This window comes from Ascaphus truei, chromosome 17 (genome assembly GCF_040206685.1).
Source record: "Ascaphus truei isolate aAscTru1 chromosome 17, aAscTru1.hap1, whole genome shotgun sequence".
NCBI classification, from domain to species: Eukaryota; Metazoa; Chordata; class Amphibia; order Anura; family Ascaphidae; genus Ascaphus; species Ascaphus truei.
Window position 1 is genome coordinate 27165719 of NC_134499.1, and position 19090 is coordinate 27184808.

General features: G+C 44.5%; 1 protein-coding gene across 3 annotated transcripts in view; it reads left to right on the forward strand.

The window, feature by feature from the left end:
• IL17RC (interleukin 17 receptor C) overlaps positions 1-14760 on the forward strand; it is a 55021-nt gene extending 40261 nt beyond the window's left edge. For all 3 annotated transcript variants that reach the window (XM_075574402.1, XM_075574403.1, XM_075574404.1), the window contains 10 exons: positions 297-354; positions 1535-1719; positions 2409-2459; positions 3632-3683; positions 4731-4855; positions 6384-6452; positions 7555-7606; positions 10594-10689; positions 12506-12541; positions 13069-14760. In XM_075574402.1, the coding sequence (XP_075430517.1) occupies positions 297-354; positions 1535-1719; positions 2409-2459; positions 3632-3683; positions 4731-4855; positions 6384-6452; positions 7555-7606; positions 10594-10689; positions 12506-12541; positions 13069-13742 (1398 nt within the window). In that variant the 3' untranslated portion in view covers positions 13743-14760. The remainder of the gene's footprint in view (positions 1-296; positions 355-1534; positions 1720-2408; positions 2460-3631; positions 3684-4730; positions 4856-6383; positions 6453-7554; positions 7607-10593; positions 10690-12505; positions 12542-13068) is intronic.
• The last annotated feature ends 4330 nt before the right edge of the window (positions 14761-19090 follow it).

Below are 19090 nucleotides of genomic sequence, written 5' to 3' on the forward strand. Positions count from 1 at the left end.
AATGTATCAATGTGCCTTGTGTGAGTGAGCGATTGGTTGTTAGAACAGTGTAAGAAGAGCAGCAATATAATGGGATGTATTAGAGCTAGTCACTGATTGAGCAATCTGTGCTGAAGCAGGGAAATCCTTACAACCTGACCTGTTGGTGGCCGTTGAGGACAGGAGCTGGCCACCCCTGTTGTAGGCTAAACATATTGACATATGATCATTGAGCGTAGGCGACAGGCAGTAATTGGTCTCCCAATTTAGAATATTATTTAAAGATTATAACAATAACAGCTGTCTTCCTCTTGTAGGTGTGGCTGAGCAATCTCACTGATGCAGTAAGACAGAGTCAATGTCCGTTTCTGAAATGTAAGCATAAGCCAATTGTGTCGTTAGTAGGCCTACAGCATTTTATTCACCTCTGGCAGCTAACTTCAGATCAGCTGCGTAATAACGACATTTGTTTTCATATTTCCTGTTTCCTAGCACTTTTGGTATCTGACGAAAGTTCGGCCTGGAGTTAGTTGCTCAGTATGATACCGGGGCATTTCCTCATCTGAGTATTAGTCATTTTATATCACTGCCTCTTTAATAAAACATCATTATAGAATTAAGGAACATTTCAGATTAATTTCCATCGACCTAATGCTACTGTGTACACATGGGCAGCATGGGCAGCATGCCTTCAGTGTGTGCTAAGGTAAATGCGGTAATACGTTATAGCATTAATGTCCTTTGTGGGGGAGGGGACAGGAGTAACTTCCTCGTTGGGGTGATCATTTTTAGATGTGTGAGTTAGCTCCATGTAACACACAGGAAGAAATGCTGTCCCAATGCCTGGGCCTTGTGCAATAATGATTAAAATGCAAGCTCTTTAGGGTAGGAGCTCTGAGTCCTGCTGGGCAAACCCTGAATAATGTACAGCTCAGTAATAGAGCTATATGAAGTCAGAATAATGTTTCTTTGAATGCACATCTTATTTACAAACGGGGCCCCTATTACTTCATGTTGGTAAAACAGGGTTCTCTCTCGTACTGGCTTTCTCCCCGGCAGCTCTATGAAATGTCTCCACATTTAAACACTGCTGCAATAATAATGTGCTTATCCTAAAAATAAATAAGAATTAGTTTACTGCAACAGTACGGCACTACAATAATTAAATACACAACGCATAACATTGTTCAAACGCGTATCCCTGCTCCGGAGAGCTTACAATCTAATTTGAGAGAGTGATAACGTGACTAGGCATTTACACTGGGGTTTGAATCAGCTTCAGCAACGTCAATGGCAGTGACAGTACCCAATGGCAGTGGCAGTACCCAATGGCAGTGACAATACCCAAAGGCAGTGGCAGTACCCAAGGGCAGTGACAATACCCAAGGGCAGTGATAGTACTGGTACACCACTCCTTCTATAGGTGTGTGAGAGAGACCATAGATAGAACATTATACATTCCTGTGTCCTATATTTACGATTCGCTGCAATACTATAACTGATTGCCTGATTGTGGAGAGCTTACATTTCCAAACCTTTGTCTGAATTGGTTTAGATCATCAGTATGAGGAAAACGTCTGGAGGCAAAGTGACCTCTCCCTGAAGATGCAGAACGAGAGGCTGGTGTATGAGTTCACAGCACCCTGTGACTTGGCTGCGGAGGTCACACTGTGCTGGAAATCCAGCCACCCCTCCCAATGCCTGGAGATCCCCGACTCTAGGAGACAAATCTTTGTCCAGGTAACCCATTAATCGGAGGTTAAGGCTGGAGCACGCAATACACTGTATAAAATCCCAATCAAGCTGGTCCTGCTTTATACATTGTATCCACGAGGTTACTGTCCCCTCCTCTGGTACTAAAGGGGTTAAGGTTTATTACATTCATTTATATGAGCTGATCAATTGATCCTTCTCTGCTTTATCCTTATGGAGGCAAATACTCAACATTGTTCTCTATAACGCGAACCTGAACTTGGGATTTTAATCAGAGGCTTGTCATCCTCCTAAACAATCTAGAATCCATATTTTATGGCAAATCTATATTCCATACATTTCAATCCAAACAAATAAGACTCAGACCAGATAGCAATATGAAGTTTAATCCTTGTATGGATCAAGTAATGACTTAATAACTGTGTATCTGTGTCTTCTCTTTTTTAAACGTAGTTTAGTTACATTTCCAAACCCGTAGTCCTACACTTGGTCACTGTAGTTGTATGAATAAGTTCAGATATGTATCTGATGGTAACTAAACACCTGCTGTGCCCCTAATTGTAGCAACAAGTGAAGACTGCTACTTCTAAATGTTTGTCATCACTGATTGGTCAGGAAAGAAGTGTTTCGCAAGAGAAAAGGGGGAAAACTGTCCACCATTTGGATAAACACAAACAGGTCGTTTCTGAGTCTTTATAACTGTTTCCTCTATACAGGATCCTCGGCATTTTAAGAAAGTGAGGCCACATTCATCGCTTTGTGTCCAGGTAAGGACTATCTACTGTACCTAGTACAGGCAGGGTTGCCACCTTCTACAGAATGCCAACCCGGAGACAACATTTAAAAATTTCGCGCTTACCGTAGGCGGCGGCGTCTCCTGGCATCATGCCAACATCCTCCCAGCATCTCCCGCTGCGCGAGCAGCGTCACATGGCACCTCGTTGCCATGACAACTGGATGCTAAGGCAGTCACAGCCTCAAGTTGCCATGACAACAGGACGCATTATAGCGCAGAGGCGTCGCTTTGTCATGGCAACGCGGCGCGGTGTGATGTCACGCAGCATCTAGTTGTCACGGCAACAGGTGTCACGTGACGCAGTGACGACACGCAGCGGCCATATTGAAAGAAGTTACTAGCAGGGGAGGATGCCGGGAGTTGCCGCTGCAGAAAACCACCACCACCTGGATGTTTACTGGGTAAACCCGGAGCCCCGAGATGCGTGGTCTAATCCCGTAGTCTCCGGGTCAAACCCGTAGTGGTGGCAACCCTGAGTTTAGGGGTGGGCAACTCCAGTCCTCAAGGGCCACCAACAGGTCAGATTTACAGGATGTCCCTGCTTCAGCACAGGTGGCGCAGTCAAAGGCTGAGCCACTGATTAAGCCATCTGTGCTGAAGCAGAGATGACCTGTTGGTGGCCCTTGGAGACGGGAGTTGGCCGCCTCTGATCTGCTATCTTCTATCCAGTAACTTCTTTCTATTTAGCATCTTATTTGCCAGAGGAAGGACTGAGAGTATTTATATAGGATGACCATCTCTTGTTCTGACTTATAACTAACACACAAAGTGCTGCGTTTAGCTGCTGTGTCAAGCAAACTTTCCCAGAAGTACGAAAAAAACCTGTGAAAATTATAATCAAGATTTTGGCGCCAAACGTTCTATCGAAATGGCCCAAACTTTTCAAAATTCACTATTTTGCGTCTTTTTATTTATTTATTTTTAAATAGCAGCCCCCGTGACTTTTACATGAAAGTAATAGAAATTGATACAATGCGCAGTGACCATTGGCGTGAAGTGAACGTGTGAATTTTTGAATGGAAGTCAAACTGAAAAGTGTGACGTGTGGAAAGTCGGCTGTGTGAGCTTTGAGTCTGGCTTGTTCCGGGTCCGTGATGCATGCACTGGGTGAACACTTCCCTGTAACTGCTCATTGTCTTACAGGTGAGAAATAAGGACAGCAGGATCTGGCATACAAAGTGTCCGCATGCCGCCGGTAAGCGCCACGCACGGATTGTGCTCACTAGTGAAATAAAGTCAAGAGTTCACAGAAGCAGTCAGTCCTGGGCACAGAATTATAATAATACATGGTTGTGTTAAATGAACAGAGGTTATATATTCAATTTACAGGCATTTCATGGACAGTTAGAGATAATATATTATGGTGGGCGTATGTAACAGTTACAGACAAGGCTAAAATGATGTTGGAAGAGGTAGGATAGGTATGCGATGTGCTGCGTTAGGAGACTTTCTGAAACCGGTAACTGTGCAGCTGTAAGAGCAGCAAACGACTGACACCCTAGGGGGTCACCAAAATGGCCACGCAGATGAAGGCTCAAGGGGCTTTGAAATTCCTTTGTCCAGAGTCATAGACACTGCAGAGACTAGGGCTGATGCAACACAGAGAAAGCAATCCCCGATGTTAACCATTAGCACGCTGGCTCTGTGCAGAGGGGAGCAGCTCTTGGGGATCCCTTATGTTAGGTCTCTTCTGTTAGCTTTGGACTTCCAAATCCTAGATACTGGAAACAATGGACAATGCTTTTCATGAACTACAATACTACTATATGCCGGATAAAACGGAGTGTCGGTTAACACAAGTCGGATAAACGAGAGTCTACTTTACATACATACCAGAACACAATGCTAGTATTAAGTGCCACCATCACATTAATGGGGTTTTCTTTCAACATAGTATTGTATATTATTGCTTTCTGTATATTATTCTGTGATGTGGGAAGGTTGTGTACTGCTGCCTGTTTCACTTTAGTATTCTTGCACTGTTTAGGGTGTCAGATTAAGTTAATTAAAGTGTGATTAAATAAATAATCCTTACTTAGCGGCCTCAAGAAAATAGTTAGCGCACCGCTAATGGTTAACTTAAACCATTGTATTTGAGCTGGATTAAAACGTGATAGATTATGATATTTGCTCGTCAGAAAAGTTGATGGAATAGTAAGCAAGTGAAACAGTACACGGAAATAATACAACAATAATCTTCATACAAAACCCATGTGTACATTTTTCTCTCATTTAATTAAAGATTCCCAAAACTCAAAGAAAAGGAAGGAAGTCCTGGTTACGGTCTCGCGCCTCTCACGCTCAAACTCCTCTCTCTGCCTCCTGGAAACTAACCCCTGCACAGCATTATTCAGCTTTACAGACCCGGTAACAGAAGCGTGTTCTCTCCTTTTATAGGGTTTCAAAGTGACAGAACCTAGGTCAGGGGTGGTCCACGCCAGCCCTCAAGGGCTACCAACAGGTAGGGCTGCCAGGTGTCCAGTACTCAAACGGACTGTCCTGTATTTGTTTATCAATGACTGAGCCACTGTTTGAGCCACCTGTGCTGAAGCAGGGATATCCTGAAAACCTGACCTGTTGGGGGCCCTTGAGAACTAGAGTTGCCTACCCCTAACCAATGAGGGATTGTGGGACCTCCATGTTTTTGTGTGTAAGAAAACATCGTTTCTATTAGTTTATTCCCCCCGCCAGACCAGTTTGGGATGCTTTTTGGGGGAAGGTTTTTTAGGAAATTGTTTAGATTTCTCCACCTTATCCTGGCTTGCATTCGGTTAAGGGAACTTTTCTCAGGAAGAAAAAAGTGTTTGTATCATTATTTAAGACGTACCCCTTTTAGAGCCAGGGGGCCAGCATTATAAGGGTTAATATTCACTTAAAATGTATGGCCAAGAAACGCCAAACATTAAAAACTGCAAATACTGCGGGATATACTCATTTTAGTGAGAAGTTACTTATTGCCACTGACCTAAATAAAAGAAAGATACTTTAGCAGTTTCTTTTAAAGTGATCGTTATTATAATTAGGAACTAGTTCTCCGAAAATTCACATTGATGGTCATTTTTAAATGATTCCCCAAAATGACCAATTACATCAACATTTATCCAGGGAATTAGTGCAAAATGCAATTTCTGCAGAGAGTAAGTTGGGTTTGAGTGTGCCCTTCCGAATATGGTCCACATTACAGATGTTTGTACTTCTCAAAAGTTCCTATGATACTGTATATTTTTTTTTTCATGACATTCATAAAATCGGCAAAATGCTCAAGTGCAGAAGTGAAGGTTATTTGTCGAATCACAAGGTCAATGATACATACTGTCGTTTGCGATTTATTTATGGGAATATTTGCAAAATTGGCAAAAGTAGCTACTAGTGGCCACATATGGTTGTCAGGTGGCTTCTCCAAAAATACTGGACTCAATGGTGAAAGGTGCATCAGGTCACTATGTCCAGGGAGGTAATACCGGACACATACATGTCCAGTATTACAGCACCTCTCATTTTTTACTGGACAGAGTATCCAAATACAGGACAGTACTGTTCAATACCGGACACCTGGCACCCCTAGTGGCCACCGTATTTTTGTGTGTGTGGATGCAAAAGTTAGTGTCGTGGTGCTCTCTACGTAGCGTTGACATTTGGCGACACTTGATATCTCGCCTTTGAATCTCCAACATTCACCCCATACTTGCACAAAGGTTTCTGCCTGTCTGTACTATAGCCTGACATTTTTTAATACGCTCTGGATTATTGTCAGACTTAAGCACGCCGGCAGTGTGACGATGATTCAGTTCTCAGGAGAATGACTTAAACGAGATTTTTGGTAACAAATTCCACAGTGGGGCGTTCCCAGCACTACCTGAACTGTACAGTGTTTTGTCTCTTTCGTTCTTCCCAGAGGCTGAAGGGAGATAGATTCCTAAAACAGAAAGTGATGCAGGACTTGATCGCCAACCAATGTGTGAAGGTAAGGTCGGCCCAGGGGTGTAACATGGTGGGAGGCTGTTGGGGAGAAATGAGTGTTGCTCAAGGCCCGTCCAGCACTGAAGGTGTTAAAGAGCTAGGTAATCTCTTTAGGTGAGTGAGCATGGCTTCCAAAGTTGAAGGGATGTATTTTGCTTTTTCCACCACTGGTTTGCCATATGGATTTGTTTCACAGTGATTCATCGTGGCTTTCAGCGATGGTTGTGAGACTGCCAGGATTTACTTTACCGGAAACCCCTTTCAGTCTTCCCCAGCGTGGGCTGAATCAGTAACAAAAAATGTTAATTTGTGTCTTCACCCTTTGCTGTCACTGGGGCCTTCAACACATTGATTTTATTACCCAGCAATGCGGTTGATTACAATAATAATATTCCCCCCCCATTGTATAGCACTGACAATGTATTCAGCACTGTGCATAGAATATTTATAGACACGTGTCCCTGCCCCATAGGGCTTACCATCTATTTTTTGGTGGAGATAAAGTGACTTGCCCAAGGATAAAATGTGCTGACGCCAGGATTTGAACCAGGCTCCCCTGCCTCAAACTCCGTGCCATTGTTTTCATAGTCAGAGCCTTTACTCTCAGAACCGCTCCTTCAGCCATGGACGTCGGCTGGTAAACACTGCGCTTATACTCTGCGCGCAATATAATGATCAAGCGCCCATTTTTTTACATTCGCTTTCCGTTTTTGTGGCTTTTAGTCTTCCGAACATTATTATCTATTAACAGGGAATGATGTTGAAGAGATATAACTATTCCCCTTTTGTTTTTTGATGCTATGTGTTAATCAGAGTGAGCAATACAAAATAGCTCTAATATAAACAGAAATTAAAAAGGGGCTTATCTCTGAACGTGTCCTAGCTTCAAAAACAGTGCAGCAATTGCCCCAGGTGTATCAAAGGGGGGGTGGGGGGTGGGGGGTGGGGGGGGGGGAATCATTTTCACTGGATTCTTTAAATAATCTGGTGTTGTTGTTTTTATGCCCCAATTATGCAGCCAAGAGACTTTAATGAAGAGAACCCATTGAGTTAGTGAAACAATGCTGTCTGTTGGGTTATTAACACATACTTTTTCTTTTTTGCAGATCTGGAGTCCTAGTGAAAATCGGGAGGTTTTTGTCTGCTCACTGGATAAGTGTAAGCTGATTAATAATAAAAAAACTTCTACTCTATTAACTGACAACCTCTTAAGTATATTATCCACGATCAGATTAATCAACATTGCCAGGGGAGCAAGTAAGGTACATACTACAGGGGCTGCCATCTTTTATGTAATCCAGGGTAATTCAGAATAAGTGCTTAATTTGAACTAGGGCGCTTATTCAAGAAACTCCAGTGCCAGATCGAAACTTCCATTCAAGTTAATGGACTCGATTGGGCCGCTGCAGAACTTATTAACTTATTCTATATCTGTCGCAGCGACCAAAATTCACTATGAACTTTTCACTGTATTTTTTTGTACAGCAAATAAAAATCTCACTTGTGAGCACATTCACACGTCTCAGACAGGTCTGCAACCTTGTTATTCACTATTATCTCTTGGCAAACAATGCTTCCACTGCAGCTAGGGATTCTGGGTAACTATATGCAAATGAGCACTCACTGTGCGTCACTCTTAACTTTTCTGCCATATTGCACAGCTTTCAGCACAGCCTGAGTTAAAGTGCCTAGTCGGTAACCCTACTCACGGACAGCTGTTTCATCACTGTGAGGTTGGTTGTACTGGCTATGCAATGTAAAGCCGGTACGTGGGTGTAACCAGACGTTAAAAAAGTTATACCTGGTGGAAAACTGTTTATTGTTCTGTGAATGCAATCTATCCTGATCATGAGAATACTTACTTAAGTCTGATATTTCTAACCCGCTGCTATAACGTGTTTTACAGAATATTCAGATTTTCATTTTCCATTTACTAAAGGTCGATATGGCTGAGTAAAAACGGGCGTTGGAAAAAAAGCTGGGATTGCAACAATATATATATATATATTTTTTAGGAATTCCGCCTTACTCGCTAAGAACGGCGCATTCATCAGTTGTTTGTGATATTCAATTTCATTTACATACACTAAAAAAGGAAGCAGAAACTCGGCGTTAAATAATGCAAATAACTCCTATAAATCAGCGTTGGTCAGCCCTTGTGACACGTGTGTGTGTGTGTGTGTGGAGAAATATGATTTAGCCCCTTTTGATGCCTGAGGCTATCAGTGCATTGCAAAGAAATTCCTTCAGGCACAAAAATGTTAACCATATAACATATAAAGCACAAAAAGCAGAACATTAGATTGTAAGCTCCTCGGAGCAGGGACTCCTCTTCTTAATGTTACTTTTATGTCTGAAGCACTAATTCCCATGACCTGTTATTTATATTATTTGTTATTTATATGATTACCACGTGTATTACTACTATGAAGCGCTATGTACATTATGGCGCTATATAAATAAAGTCATGCCATACAATACAATCTACATGTGCAAATGTTAAGCCTTCAGTAGCCCAAGGGGCCGACTTGTCCGTTCATCGCAATGATTTAATGGCTCGGCCCTTCCCTGCCAGAGCGGGCGGCTGGACAGTGTCTGGCAAAAAGTGGCAGGTCATTCAAATGGGACAAAATCCCCTGTATCATCAAATCGACCATGAAGCATTCAGATTGCTGCTGGAGTGTGTTGCAGAAACGTCCCAATGAAAGGTCATTGTGACCTTGTCGTCTTGGGCAGTGGAAGGTTTTCCTTTCCCTTTTCCTGCCCTGCTTCTGACCTCGGACTGCAAGGGAAATTCCCACCTCCCGCCGTCATGTAACCAACACCCAATAATAAATAAGTGCCGAGAGCAAGCCAAGAAATGAATAGGCCACTCAACAGGAAGCAACCGAAAAACAAGGGGGGGGGTGGGAGGGGGAACCATGTGATTAGCATTTAATAAAACTATATCCGTGGGTTTACATTTTGTCCCAATCCATGGGATAGGAATGTATGTCCATGCTGGGGGGTAAGGGGGTAAACCATCCGAGTTTCCTTGAATACTTTCGCACTTAGCTTCTTAAGAAGAGTTAAATTAGCACTTCCTTGTAGGCTTGCCAACTGAAATGCAATGAGCTGCGATCAGGGCTGACACCTTCTACTGAAGGCCAACCCGGAGAAAAATGTAAAAAATTGTTCTCTCTTACGTGCGGCAGCCTGATGTCGCGGTGGCGGTGCCTCCCGGCGTTCTCCTGCATCTCCCCCTACAACTCCAGTGAACATGGCTGCGCGGAGCCAAATGATGGCACATTGCCATGACAACGGGACGCTACGTGACATCATGTTATGTTGCGGCCATGTGGCGGAGTGCCGTGACGTCACGTTACCATGGCAACACGGCGTCATATGACGATGCGACGTCACGTAGCGCCCCGTTGTCATGGCGACGCGGCATCAATTGACACCGCGCAGCCATGTTCATCGGAGTTGTAGGGGGAGATGCCGGAGAGTGCTGGAGGATGCCGGAGACGTCGCCGCATCCCGCCGACACCCGGAGATTAACAGGTTAAACATGCAGCCCGTAGGAGGTACGTGCCCAAAACCCGTATTCTCTGGGTCAAACCCGTAGTAGTGGCAACCCTGGCTACAATCTAGATGAATGCTGAGGGATGGCAACACCTTTACAAGAACTTCATCCATTTTTTATCACAGAGGTTGATGCTCCAATAAATTACAGCGTCACTGCTCGCGCCGCTTAACCCTTACCCTTAACACAAGGGCTCTCAAGACCCCTCAACAGGACAGGTTTTCAGGATATCCCTACTTCAGCACAGGTGGCTGAATCAGTGGCTCGGTTTAAGACTGAGCCACCCGGTGCTGAAGCAGGGATATCCTGACAACCTGTCCTGTTGAGGGGTCTTGAAGACTAGAGGTTGAGAACCCCGTGCCTTTACCCCTTTCCAGTTATCAATAAAGGAACAGCTAATCTGAGAAACAATCACCTTGATACCTAGCACGTCTGAGGAACTACTGTTGGTTATTGCTGTGGGGAGAGAAAGAGGTTTAGGGGAGTTGACAGGTATACACAATACCGTTATAGATTGCAGCCTGTTGATATTTATGAGGGGGGATGGGTATGTAAACCCCCCCCTCTTCTTTCTGTTCAGATATGCGGCAGAGATGGAGCCTGGCCTGGGTGCTGTGTCTATGTATCCCGTCCTGCGTGCTGCTGCTTCTGGTCCTGAAGAAGGTAGAGCTGCAAAGTAAGACGGTCACACGGTTACTACGGTTACCACGGTCACCTCCTCCTTTCTTATTCTTCAGCATTACAGAATACAAATATGAACTATTATATCGCCCGTTCTTCTGCTCTTTCCCATGAAATATACTGCAGGCAAGGAATGTGTCATCCAACTGCTTGCGGGTGTAAAATCCCACACAGGCTGCTCTTACTTTAGACATTGTCCCCACGAGGTTACTGTCCCCTGTGGCATTAAAGGGGTTAAGGTTTATTACATTCATTTATATGAGCTGACCGATTGATCCTTCTCTGCTTTATGCTTATGGAGGCAAATATTCAACATTGTTCTGTATGACATGCACCTGAAGTTGGGATTTAAATCAGAGGGTTGACAATCTAGAATCCATATTTTAGGGCATATATATTCCAATCATTTTAACCCCAAACAAATAAGACTCAGTCCAGCTAGCAATATGAGGTTTAATCATTGTAGGGATTCACTGACCCTTCTAAAAATCACAAGGAATTAAAAATATTCACTTCACCCTCGCTCGCCTCCTGTGCTCTGCTCCTGGCTGTGTCCATTCCACCCCTTCTGTCTCTGCGGTTCTCTCACACCTAAAACCCTTTTTACTCGCTGTTCCCTATGTATAGAACATTCTTACCCTGTGTATGTACCAAGCACCGTCCCTTCTTCTCCTGCTGTCTCTGGAAGACTCTCAACAGATAGCTTATCTCAGGGGTATGCAAAGTTTTCCCTCTGCGCCCCCCTGCCAGCCCTCCCCCCTCTTACCTTGTCTCCGGCGTTTCTGATGTCACAACGTCATATGACGACGCGTTGCCCGAAGGCACCGGAGATAAGGTAAAGGACCTTACAGAGGCCTCAATCGCTCCCCTGGCATTTAAGTGAAATGCCTTCGGGAAGAACGCTCCCCCCCCCCCCCCCCCGGAAAATCTTGCACCCCCTAGTTTGGGCAACCCTGGCCTATCTAATACTAAGCTTTTATGGTTTAATACACTCGTGTTTAAAACTTCCTGCATTCAAATGCCTATTTTGTGAAGTGCCTTGAAGGTTGGTGTTATGTAAAAAATATACATACTTACACTGAGAATTTTATAAACTATTTAGGACTAATACAGAAGATATTGGGGACAAAGCTTCCGGGAGGACAAGTCTGCATGGACGGCCAGCACGAATAGCCAAAAACTTCCGTAGAAACAGGAATCCTCAATAGCAGATCCGAAATCGAGCTCTACCCACAGTATTCTTAATGCAGTAACTTCCATTTATTTGAAGGGACAGAGGAGAGGGCAAGGTTACAGGTCTCATATAGACCTTTCATCACCTTTCCTGCTGAATGGTTTATATGGCACCTGGAACCTTGCCCTCTCCACTGTCCCTTCAAATAAATGGAAGTGACTGCATTAAGAAGAATACTGTGGGTAGAGCTCGATTTCGGATCTGCTATTGAGGATTTCTCTTTTTACTTGAGATGTTTTTTTATTTTTTAATTAAAATAAACGAATTAGGACCCCCCAGCTCCAGAGAAGGACTTCAACGTGCTAAAAATAAAAAAATGTTAAATCACCACCACACATAAACCAACGTAATACAATAACAAAAGGAGGACGTAGTATGTCACTTTTTATTGAACCATAGGGTAGTTGAAAAATTACAAACTATTGGACCTTGCGGGGTCCTTTAAATGTAATATTTCTTTAGGACCTGATAAAGTGTTGATTAAAAAAAAAAAAAACAGTTTGCTCTGTTTTCATTTGATCTTCATATACAGCAGCCAGCACTAAGCATTTTTCGTCTGTTTCTTTTTTTAATCCAGACTGGGTGAAGTTGGTGACTGAAGACACCTCCCTTGGTAAGTAAAGAACAGGTTCCAAAATCAGATATAGGTTATTTTTAGGGCCAATGCTGTTTGTCTTGGCAACACCATGTCACGCAAGACTTAGTCACACACGCAAGAGAATGGCTTACAGCAGCTTTTAGCAAACCAGTCACACTTTCGTGGGAGCTGACATGATTCCCACAATTGCCAGTGTTCCAAGCACTGTAACAGGGTGTGTGTGTCAGGTGGCCGTATGTTCCCTCGTGATTGTGAAAGTCCTATATACCTCAAGATGCCAGCATACAATGTTGCAGACAGATTTTTTTCTTTCCAATATTTATTAAAAAAACACATAATTAGCGGGTAATTACCCAGACCAACAGGTAGCTGTAATACAAGGGTTTTTACACGCGCAAGTACAGTAAATATCTCTGTAAAGGGAAAGCAAAAACCCTTGTTCAAAGGCTATATATTTTCATGTCAACTAGCGAGGGATGCTTATTGAGGTGTCTGAAGGATCTGAGAAAAACCTGAGCATTTGTTCTGCCTTCCGTCTGCAGATGAAATCTTCAGATGTCGGAGAGTGCTAATTCTATACTCCCCGGATTACCCGGCCTACGAACAGCTTGTAGCCACGTTGGCCTCCTCTTTGATCGAGCTCAGACTGACCGTGATATTGGATCAATGGCACAGTGTGGAAATGAGCCAAGTTACCCCCATTCCGTGGTACCATGGACAAAAGTCCCTTGTTTGTGAGCAAAACGGCCTGATCCTCCTGCTGTTTTCGGAAGGAGCCAGAAATAAATACTATGAGTGGATGGGGGAAACCACCCAGGAGAGAGCCAGCGGGAACCCCTACAGTTCTTTTGAGGCCGCACTAAACTGTGTCCTTCCTGATTTTGATGGTGGGACACTAGCTGGGCGCTATGTGGTTGCGTGCTTCGAAGATGGCTTTAACCGAGACGATATCCCTAAAATTTTCCAAGAGGCCCCCGTTCTCTCCTTGCCCTCACAGCTGGCGAGACTCCTGGTGGAGCTGGCAGGAGACAGCAAAAGGAAACTGAAAAAGAGACAGCTTCATAAACTCTCTACCAGGGTCAGCGAGAAACTGCAAAATGCCATGCAGAGATGCCAACAGAATGGGTACCATCCAGCAAACCAGTCGGACGGTCAGATTTCAGTATCGTTGGACGCTAATGGAAATGACTCACTGGAATTATACCGCCTCCTTTAGGCTGCTTGCACAATTGCCAGCATTCAATGTATCGGGGTGTAACTTCCCAGGAACGACGGGAGCCCAACTCGTATTTGAGACTTGGAACACTAGAGCGGGCTTGTGCTGTCCATTACAGGGATAGTGCAGGACCAGGGTCAATAGCAATGGGAAACAAAGATGGGGAGGGAGGAGTGCAGGAAGAAGGGCAATGAAAAGGAAGAGTCAAGGTACAGTAGGATTGGAAGTAAAGGGAAAGAGCAGTGAAACCAGCGCTAGTGCACAAATATAAAACTGACAGTATATATGACAGAAGTGAATACAATAAACTTTAAACTTAAAGTAGGGGCTGCCTAGGAAAAATACGGTTTACACAGACCAATACAGACATATAATTCAAATAACCGGCGCCTCCAAAATATAAAAGTCCAACCAATAATGAAGTCCAATACGAGTGGCAGGCAATCCTGAGTGGAATCTTCAGTGAAGCCTCATGGAAAGATACACAAACATGTAAGACAAAAACAAAAAAAGACAGAAGACAAAAGAGAAAGATCATAGTGCAACTCAAATAACAAGACAAAAATCTAAAAACAAAAAACACTGAAAAGATTGGCAAAAGGAAAAATTACAAATTTAATGCAATTAAATAAAATATTAATAAAACAACAAACACATGTCCGTTGGGCTAGAGACGCTAATGAAGCTGAATCATCCGGTAGGGGTAAAATTAAAATCCTACTTACAGCAAAGCTGATTAAATAAGACCCTTAGAACAGCTGTCCTGGAAATCAGACCGAAGCCTCTGCAAGAAGATGGAACAGCACCGGCTCTGAAGATCCACACTGCCGGGACGATCACTGCTGCCACACACGCAAACCTTCAAGGTAGGTGAGAGGTGCCGCAGGAAGGAACCAAATCTCCACGCTGCTGGGAGAATCGCAGACGCCGTACACACAGGTCGCGCGATGTGCCGGTGACGTCTTAATACAGCGCCAGGGCAGGGGGAGCGCCTAGACAGGCAGTGGAGCTCGGAGAGCTGAGAGGCTGGTCAGACCACTGCCTGTCTAGGCGCTCCCCCTGCCCTCGCGCTGTATTGTGACATGTTTGTGTGTCTTTCCATGAGGCTTCACTGAAGATTCCACTTAGGATTGCCTGCCACTCGTATTGGACTTCATTATTGGTTGGACTTTTATATTTTGGAGGCGCCGGTTATTTGTATTATAGGATTGGAAGTAAAGTACCTTTCAGTAGAACACAGTTGGTTAAATAAGGGCCAGCCCTGACAATCTCTGCTGATGGAAGGTGCGACCATGTGCTGATATTCAGTACAGAACTCGTGTCAGTTGTCCAGAGTTTAGAATAGAGGGGAAGGTGAGCACACCAAAAGAAATGCAATAATTTATAAAAAGTTCATTTTGTTGACTGATTACAGTCACAAACCATCCGACGTTTCGGTGTACAAACACCTTCTTCAGGGATGTGTCCAGCGTTGTCCTTTAGTTTCCGTGAAACGTTTAATGCTGGAATGTACAAGGAATATTCCTGGGTATCATTAAAGTTGACCACTATTTACATATGTTTTACATTTATTGTGTTTTTAAGGCAGTATGTCTGCATATCCATTGATGAGAGGTAGCAAGAACTTCTACCCATATTTATTTAGCTGTGCGCCACCTTACAGACCAAGAGGTAGCACCGTTTAGTAAATGTGCCCTCTTACCCCTATAAGTGAAAAGCCAACCCTGTGTTTAGCATGTGGGGGAAAGACGCCTCTTGTAGCAAGCATATTTACAAAGGCATACATTGCAAAAGATGATCTGAGGGGCCACTTCCCCACGCTGGAGAATATTTTCATCCAATTTATTTGAGGGCAGTGCTGGGAGGTGGCTACACATCTTAAATCTCTGGTCATGACCTTGCACAGACAGGTGTCCTGCTCCTCTCTCCCCCCACCCCTCTTCTTTTTATTGACCCTCTGACAAGAACAAGATGGTGGTTAGTGGAAGCACGTAATAGACAAGCCCCAACCCCCCCATTCTGAGTCTTTATTCATTTCCAACGAAACCAAACAGCCAAATGTTTTCTTTAAACATAATGCAAAAGATCAGGATTTTTGCTGCACACCAAAAAAAGGTAATAAGTTTTGATCCATTTCCCGTGCTCCTAGTCCCAGGGAAGACCTGCGGATCAACCAATGTAACCAATGTACTAGATCAGAGCTTTCCAAACTTTTCATGTTGGTGACACACTTTTTAGGACATGCATCAGTTCGCGACACAGTAATTCAGTTTTACTAGCAAACCGGAGGTTAAACTAACCCCTTATAAGAGATCCGGACACATACGTAAATTGTAATAACGAACCGTATGGGGACACAACATATCTCATGAAAACCTTTCATTTATATTTTTACAAATATATGATTTGTAAGATAATAACATACATTTCCAAGATTGTGTGTAAATTACTCATAAATGACAACACACTCACACTCTCACACACACACTCTCACACGGGATCGGACACATGGGGGCCGATCGGACCGGGGGGCTAAATCGGACCAGGGGGGGTGCCAAATCGGACAATAGGTGCCAAATCGGACATGGGTGCCAAATCGGACATGGGGGGGAAATTGGACATGGGGGGGGGCTAAATCGAAGGTAAGGGAGGCATGGAGCTGTACTTACCTTTCGCTCCATGCCAGAAATGGCGCCTCCTCAGCTCGGATAGAGATTGGCTGCACGCCAACCTTCAGGTGGGGGGGGATTTTTATTTATTTTCCCCCAGCGCGCGCCTGTCATCCTGTGGTGACCAGTTTTATCGAGGGGACGGTGCACGGCCTGGCAAACCCCCTGTTGGCAGCCCTGACTGCCTGCGCCCTCCCCCCTAAATAATCCTGCGCCCCCCCCCCCAGGGGGCCCCAGTTTGCGCACCGCGACACACCTACACACCGCAGCCGACACACTAACGTGTCGCGACACACAGTTTGGAAAGCTCTGCGCTAGATAAACAAGAGCACTGTGGAATTTCAATCAAAGAATTTATTGGGCCATATTTATGGCCCAATAAATTCTTTATGATTGAAAATCCACAGTGCCCTTGTCCGTCTATTGCATTCTTTAAACATAACAACATTTATTTTTAATGAAGATATCTACGTTGTTAAGATGTTTGCAAAATGTGTTGCTGAGCTCAATTGGCTCCCCCCCCCCACCCCCCCGTAAATAGGGGTTTTTAACGCTGATTTCTTGAAACTTTTGCCACCCGTCAGTTTTGGTCCTTAGATTATCGTACCCTATTTAGGACTACGAGTGTGGACGGCCTGAGCCTTTTGAGAGGATCTGAGCCCGCGAAACAAAAGGCACGAGAGAGCGGTGGATCATTCTACTTGTTGACTTTGCACTAACCTTTTTATGTTACCTGTGTAGCTTTTTATGACACTCTTATAATAGAAGTGAGAATATGACTGATACTGCAGCGGTGCGCAAACTGGGGGGGGGGTGACCTCGAGACAGCCTGCGGGGGGGGGGGGGAACGCGGTTTACAGAGGCCCCTCGTGCTTCCCGAAGGCACTTAAATTAAGTGCCGGGGGAGCTGCAGGAACCCTGAATAAGCCCATGCCTCCTGAGCAGCCCTAACACTGACACTGATGTAGCAGGGCAGTGTGGATTACACATATATGTTGCAAAGTTGTCAGTCTGTGCGCTATGCGTTTGGACACCTCTTAAAGCTGCAGTTCAGTCTTTTTTTTAATTTATTTTTTTACTTCAATAGTTTCATGTGTGCAATCTCTAATTACCTAAAGAACTGTATAGCTGCAGGTCAATTCGTTCTCAATGTATTGATATGTCACCAAATTTCGACCTAATTAGTGAAGGGATCTGTTTATATTCTGCTTGTCTGTCAGTGGAAGCTCATGAATATTCATGAGCACTCCTGCACTGACATGTGCTAGAGGGAGGGCAGGGCTGACAAAGGGGTGTGCCAGGGCTTGTGACAGGACATGAAGGGGCAGAGCCTTAGCAAATGGCTGTTAAAATAGAATACAAGAAAATTGGTCTTTCAAAGTTGTTTTTTTAAAAACAGAAAATGCTAAAAGTATTTTTTCTTACTACAGAACAGATTTATTAAAAAAAACACACATGCAGGATATTGACTGAACTGCAGCTTTAAGACAGCGGTGTGCAAACTGGGGGGGGGCGTGCAAGATTTTCCACAGGGGGCGCAGGCGGTTGCAGAGGCCCTGCGCTCTTCCCCAAGGCATTTAAATTAAATGCCGGGGGATCACGTGAGACCTCTGCAACTTCACTTACCTTGTCTTCGGCAACGCCATGGCAACGCGGAGTCACCCCGCGGCATTATTTGACACCGAATGTAAGGAGGAGGGGGGTGCAAGCAGGGGAGGAGACCAGGCACTCTGTTTAGTAGTTTAATGCTCGTGGTTCAGCATATCGCACCAATCCATCCAGGCTACACATTACTGCGGTTAAATCTCAGTACCAGTCTATTCATCATTTGGTTGTGTTATGTCAGGGGATGTTTTGGTTCAGTGGTAGCTAGGGTTGCCAGGTGTCCAGTATTGAACCGGACTGTCCTGTAATTGGACACTGTCCAGTAAAAATGTTGCGGTAATACTGGACATGTATGTGTATACCCGGTATTACCTCTCTGGACATAGTGACCTCATCGGCTTGGGTACGTAACTCAAACAAGTTAACAATTGTAGGTAGTAGTAACTAGAGGGGGTTGGGGCAAATATTTGCCCTTCCCCTACCTAGGCCGGCCAGTCAGAAGTGCTACCACTAGGGTTGCCAGGTGGCTTCTCCAAAAATACGGGACGCAATTGTTAAAGGTGCGACATGCTCGAGACACACACCCCTTTCAACACTCCATGCCGTTTCCTCCTCTTCTTGGCCCCACCCCCTGGCTCCTTACACCACCTCCTGATTGGCTGCATTACCCAGCAGCAGGCAATCAGGATGGAGGAAGCTGCCCAGCCCCCTAGCAACAGCCATGCTCAGGGAAATCCAACCCCCTCATCCCAACGGGTCAGGTTTTAAGGATATCCCTGCTTCAGCACAGGTGGCTCCATCTAGCCACCTGTGTATGCTGAAGCCGGGATATCCTGAAAACCTGACTCATTGGGGAGGGTCTTGAGGACTGGAGAACCCTTGCATTAATTAATTTTGTTTTTATTAACAAATATATATTTTTAAACACACCCACTGACAAGGTTTCTCCACCTGGAATATCCCAGCACCTATCACTGGCCTGCAGTGTAACTCTCTAGTGAGAGAAGCCAGGGCAGGGAGAGGTCCTTGGTCTACACGATGGTTCTCTAGCGCCCTCTGCTGTATTTAGGAAGG